The sequence below is a fragment of the Fragaria vesca genome, unplaced genomic scaffold (genome assembly GCF_000184155.1).
Source record: "Fragaria vesca subsp. vesca unplaced genomic scaffold, FraVesHawaii_1.0 scf0512996, whole genome shotgun sequence".
NCBI lineage: Eukaryota > Viridiplantae > Streptophyta > Magnoliopsida > Rosales > Rosaceae > Fragaria > Fragaria vesca.
Genome location: NW_004443408.1, coordinates 82,914 through 89,285, shown reverse-complemented (window position 1 = coordinate 89,285; position 6,372 = coordinate 82,914). Strand labels below are relative to the sequence as shown.

Sequence of the window (6,372 nt, the reverse complement as noted above, 5' to 3'; positions counted from 1 at the left end):
TCTAATCATGATAAAATAATAAGCCCTAAACCTCAAACCCTAAACCCTAAACCCCAAACTCTAAACCCCAAATCCTAAACCCTAAACCCCAAACTCTAAACCCCAAACCCCAAACCTTAAAACCCTAAATCCTACACCTTAAAACCCAAAACCCAATCTTACAAATTTAAATTAAATAAATAATTTTAGATTTATATTATTAACCATGGTTAGATGAGTTAAAGAAAATGGGACATGTGTTATGCACTTAGATGGGTGGGGATGAAAGTGGGGAAACAAGGTGGGGAGCAAATTTGTATCCTAAGTCTAGGGTTTACGGTTTAGGGTTTTGGTATGATCAAGCTGGTATTAGTTTGGTGAATATTCACTACGCCAGATAATGCATCACACGACGGGGAAAAAACGCGTCTGTTAAAGGTCAAATCTGTTGTTAATCCGATCGCTGTCTGATCAACATGTCACACAACGGCTAAAAAGAGCTTATCTGACTAACTGACACATAACACTACAATAAAAATCATGTGTGATTCTCGACATATATCATCGACAGCTGCCGACACATGTCGAGCTACTTCTTGGCAATTGTCAACATATGTTGATGAATTATGCCGAGAATCACACAATGGTTTTTTGTAGAATATTTTTGTGTGATTCTCGGCAGATATTATCGACAGATGCCGACACATGCCGAGCTGCTTCTCGTCAACTGTCGATGATATTTGCCGAGAATCACACAACAGCTTTTCCAGTGAAAACCCTTGTGTGATTGTCAACTCACACAACTGTTTCCTTTCAAGAGTTGTGTGAATATCGACAGATTTCATCGACATATGTCAAGATCATTCTGTATTGCAGTCGACAACATCTGTCGATATTCACACAATAGTTTTCTTCCTGTAAACTATTGTGTAAGGTTATCTTCATACAACGAGTTTTCTCGATTTCATGGTTGTTTGATTGTTAAAGAGTAGACATGATTTTTGCTAATTGGCATTGTGTGAATAGATACAACGTTACATTAGATAAGAATTGTTGTATAATCATTTTCATGAGACAACATTGGATTGCCATTAATGTGTTGTATGCCCTACTAATTTACCAAATAAACAATAGCAACTAAAACACATTTAAATCATCAAAATCTGACTGAAAGGATCCAAACCATTGCTTAAATGGGAATTTAGAAGCATGCCCTATGATCCATACAAGAAATTAAAATACAAAGTTGTACATGATACACAAGTTAGTTTGCATGAATCCACTTATATTGATCATCAAATAACTTGAATTGCAAAATGAAAGCTCACTTCTGCATGTTTTTTAGTCTAGCAATCCATGCTCATATAATTGATAGTCTCCTTAACCTGTGATATGACACCAAAAAAATAGCCTAAAGAAACCACTAGTCTAATATCCACAATGTACTACTAGTATTCAATTGAACATACCTACATAATTCAAAACTAATTTCTCCTGTTGCTACATATATCCATATCATCCATAAAAAGTAACCTACAAAAAAAACCACAAGTCCAGCATCCTCCATAATCACTGTATTATTACTACTATATTTAAAACACATAATTCGAAGCATGGTGCTGCATTTATAACTCAACTCCTATATATACTTGCATGCTTAAAAAAAAGGAGCTATCAAATAGCATAGGTATTCAGTGGTATTAACTCCTATCTAAATTCTGAGGAAAGAAAAAAGTTACAAACTATACTAAGATTCAAAATAGTAAGCAAATGTTCCCTTGTGCAATTCGGTTTGAAACATTTTTTCATGTTCTTACATTAGACAAGTTTGATCTAAATTTCAGTTTCCTTGTGTCCTTGTTCCTTTTTTTTTTTTTGGGAAATGAGTAATTCATTGAAGAGGGCAAAGCCCAAAGAGCCCAAGGCCCAGAAACAAAAAAAAACACATTGAGTTCTATCAACTAGATCACCTAGCAGAAGATAGAAACAACAGCAGCAAAAACAGAGAGTAATGAACTAAACGACTCCCATGACCGGCACCGGAGGACAAGGCAGGCCGTCATTTCGAAGAACAAAAGCTAAAGAGGGTTGTGGCATTGAAGCCCATCGGTGAAGACCCAACCTCGACTTGGCAAGCAAAGCCACTACATGTGCAGCTTGATTCGCTTCACGGGGAATCCATTCCCAAGTAATAGAACCAAAACTCTGACTTCTCCTTTTAATTTCTTCAATGATTGGGAATAACCTCCAATCCATGTAGTCAGATGAAGCTTTGATGTTGTTAATGACTTCTAGAGAATCTGATCTGAGACATACCTTCCCCAATCCCAGATTCAAGGCCGTTTCCACTCCAAGAAGCAAAGCATTTGCTTCTGTCAATGCAAGAGATCCGCACTTATTCACATTGGATACACAATCCACAAGCTCTTCGAAATTGGACCTGATAACAACTCCCATACCACAAGACCCCGATTCGATCAATGAGGCATCATAACATACATCCACAACATCCAATAGCGGGGGCTGCCATCGTTTTCGAGTACTCGCTTCGAAGTCCAGAGGTGGTGGTGGGTCTTTCCGGTTTGCACTCCAAAATTCCAAGGCCAGATTAAGGCTGGATTGAATAACAGCGGGAGGGCTAATTGGTCTCCTGTCATAAACGAAGCTGCATCGACTCTTCCAGATACTCCAACAAATGCAGCTAACCACGGTGAGAACCCATATTATGTCTTGTGAATTGTGAGCCTTGCAGATCTCTTTAAAGCAAGTATCTAATGTTGATATATGATTTTTGGTTATTTTGAGACCCAATAACATATGCTCACTAGATTCTTCATAGGCACCACATATAGGACACAGAGGTGTGCTTGCAAGCTTTCGTATAAACATATTCTTGAAAGTTGCAATGGCACCACTTATGGCTTTCCAAAAGAACATTTTCACCTTAGGAGGAGCTCTTATCTTCCATAATTGTCTCCACATTGCTGTCTCCAACAAATGAGATGAGATGCACTTAGGAGGGTTGATCACCCGATACCTACTGTTAATCCAGGTGTATCCCGAACTAACAGTGTAAACCCCCCTTTTGTTCCAAGACCAAATGATCCTATCCTCCCCATCATGACTCCCAATGGGAATTAGTAGAATTTTGTTAGCTTCGGAAGGTTGTAAAAGATGGAGAATTGAGTCTAGGTTCCATGTTTTGCTAGGCCAATCAATGATCTCAAATACCAATTGTGGATCATTGTTACTTATCTGAGTAGAAGTCTGAATAGGGCGTGCATCAAGGGGATGAAGCCAATTCTCCTTCCATATATTCACCTTCAAACCATTGGCGATTTGCTAACCAGAGCCTTCCATTATCAAATCTCTGCTTGTAAGATGCTTGACCACCCCCAAGAAGCCCGATAACCCTTGTTGGCATGCAAAAAATCACACTCAGAAAAGTAACGTGCCTTTAGCACTTTAACCCATAAAGACTCGGGTTGGGAAAGAATGCGCCAACACTGTTTGGCCAGTAGTGCAACATTATAATGGTGCATATCCTTGAATCCCAAACCACCCTCCTGTTTAGGAACACAAAGAGAACTTCAACCCTTCCAATGAATTTTGTTTCCCCGATCAGTGGAACCCCACCAGAAATTACCCATAGCTGCATTAATCTCATCACAAATAGATTTTGGAAACATAAAGCAAGACATGGGGTACGCCGGAAGAGCAGATACAACTGCTTTTATTAAAATTTCCTTCCCCGACTGAGAAAGACATCTTTCTTTCCATCCTTCAATCTTCCTCCCAATTCTTTCCTTGATGTAGACCAAGGCTTCCTTTTTTTACCTCCCCCAAATGGTAGGCAAACCAAGATAGGTTCCTGGATTGTGAACTTCCTCAAAAGCTAGTAAAGCACACATAAGTCTCCTCATCTGCTCAGGAGTGTTAGGAGAGAAAAAAATACTAGATTTCCCTTTGCTAATGCTTTGACCTGAGGTTGTGCAATAAACAGAGAATATGTTGACCAAATTCCAACAGTTCAACAGGGTTGCCTTTAAGAAGAATAGAGAGTCATCTGCGAAAAACAGGTGCGAGAGAGTGGGACAGGCACGAGTCAATTTAATACCAACCAAAGAACCCTCTAGTATAGCTTCCTTAATTCGCAGAGAGAACACCTCACTAACTAGAAGAAAAAGGTAGGGAGACAGAGGGTCTCCTTGCCTTAGTCCCCTACTAGGCTTGAAAGTTACCCCTGGATTACCATTAAGAACAATGGAGAACGAGACAGTTGACACACACTTCATAATGAGATTAACCCAAGTAATTGAGAAACCAAATCTAATAAGAGCTTCCTTGAGAAAATCCCATTCAACCCTGTCATAGGCCTTATTCATATCAAGCTTTAGGCCAAGTTCGTGATTCCCACCTTCCTTCTTGAGCCGTAGGTAATGATAAGCTTTATGAGCTAGTAGTAGATTGTCCTGTATGAGTCTCCTTGACACAAAAGCATTCTGAATCCATGAAATAATATCTGGAAGAAGGAGTTTGAGTCTATTTGCAAGTACCTTTGACAATAATTTGTAAGAGTTTTTACAAAGGCTTATGGGTCTAAATTCTGTAGCCTTTTTTAGGTTAGGAACCTTGGGAATCATAACAATATGGGTTTTGTTCATCTGTAAGGCAGACCCTGCCTTTTTTAAAGTCCGTTGAGGTGTGGAAAATAACCTCATTGATCAGCCTCCAATACTTCTGGTAGAAAATACCTGGAAACCCAGCTGGACCAGGTGGCTTAAGCGCACCTAGTTGGCATGCAGCTTCTCTCACCTCCTCCAAAGAGATAGTTGATGTAAGGCTAGCATTCATTTCATCAGTGACCATAGATTTAACCCCCATAAACACATCCCCCCAGCATCTAGGGCCAGATCCTTGAAAGATAGCTTGAAATTGCGTATCAAACTCGGACCTAACTAGCTGGTCACCAGTGAGCCAAATCCCATCATTGTTCTGAATTTTAAGTATTCAGTTCCACTGCCTACGGTGGAGAGTCGAGAGATGAAAAAACCGGGTGTTGGAATCACCAGCAGTTAGCCAATGTATGCTCGACCTTTGATGCCAATATTGTTCCTCTTTGATCCACAAGTCCCCAAGTTTGGAAGATAACCTTTCCTGCTCCTTCATACTATCAAAAGGATTAGCACACTGTAAAGTCTCCAAGTCAAACAAACATTCCTTGATTAACTCTTTATCACATCTAGGGTATTTGCGGCGACTCCACCCTAACAGTTTGGAGCGACATCTGCCCAAGTTTTCATTCCAAAGTGACACATTAGACATATTTGGATTTTTCACCCATGCTTCCTCTATAATAGGAATAGTCTCTGCATCATTGACCCAAGCAGCATCAAATTTGAAGGTGGGAATTTTCTTGATCCATCCCGGATCCGTAGTAAAGAGTAATGGATTATGATCCGACCTAATTCTTGCAAGATGAGTAGGGCAAGAATTTGGCCAGTTCAAAACCCAATCATGACATATGAGACTTCGATCAATACACTCCTGTAAAATGATAATCCCATTCTCCTTCCTAGCCCAAGTGAACCTAGGGTCTTTAAAACCAATGTCCATTAGGGAGTTAGTAGACATAAAAAGGTTCAAGTACCTGCGTCTACAATAATCCCATGGAGCTCCACCTTCCCTCTCATGCTGAAAAATAACTTCATTGAGGTCACCAATGATCAGCCACGGACAATTCCCTTGCTTGCTGAAATTCCACCTGCTCCAGAAGTCAGCTTTATCTTCCTGATAAGGAGGCCCATACATCCAAGTCACCTGAAACACATGCCCCAATTCTATAGATGTGATAGTAGTATCAATGAAAAATTTAGAAAAGTCCTCAATCTTCACTGCATGATCATCCTTCCACCATAAGCTTAATCCCCCAGTTGTACCACTTGGACTAACATTGAAGCTGCAACCATAGCCCATTGATCCCGTATCTCGTCAACATACTTATCTTTATTGTGAGTCTCAGAAAGAAAAATGAAACTAGGAGAGTGGGAGTGGGTAATCTCCCGTAGAGTCTACACTGTCAAGAACTTCCCCAAGCCCTGACAGTTCACGAAATACACTTCATTGATTCCGTGCAGCTGCATTCGGCCAGCTGCCACAACCTTGAGGGTGGGTTAAATCCCTCATACCTTGATTTCCATTTTGGGAAAGCTCTATGTTGCTATCAGACTCTGTAATTAGAATTTCATATAGAACACCTATTGATAAATCAGGAATCATAGTGGAAGAACCAGCTCTTCTTTTCCTTCCTCGTAGGGGTGGAATTTTGAAACCGAAAACCGGAAAAAACCGAGCCGAAAACCAAACCAAAACCGGAAAAAACCAAACCGAATT

General features: G+C 40.1%; 1 protein-coding gene across 1 annotated transcript; it reads right to left on the bottom strand.

Moving 5' to 3' along the window:
* Window positions 1–4,989: 4,989 nt before the first annotated feature.
* On the bottom strand, window positions 4,990–5,955 carry LOC101290829. The gene has a single exon (XM_004309598.1). It carries the CDS (start codon window positions 5,953–5,955, stop codon window positions 4,990–4,992), a length of 966 nt encoding a protein of 321 aa, XP_004309646.1.
* Window positions 5,956–6,372: the final 417 nt, after the last annotated feature.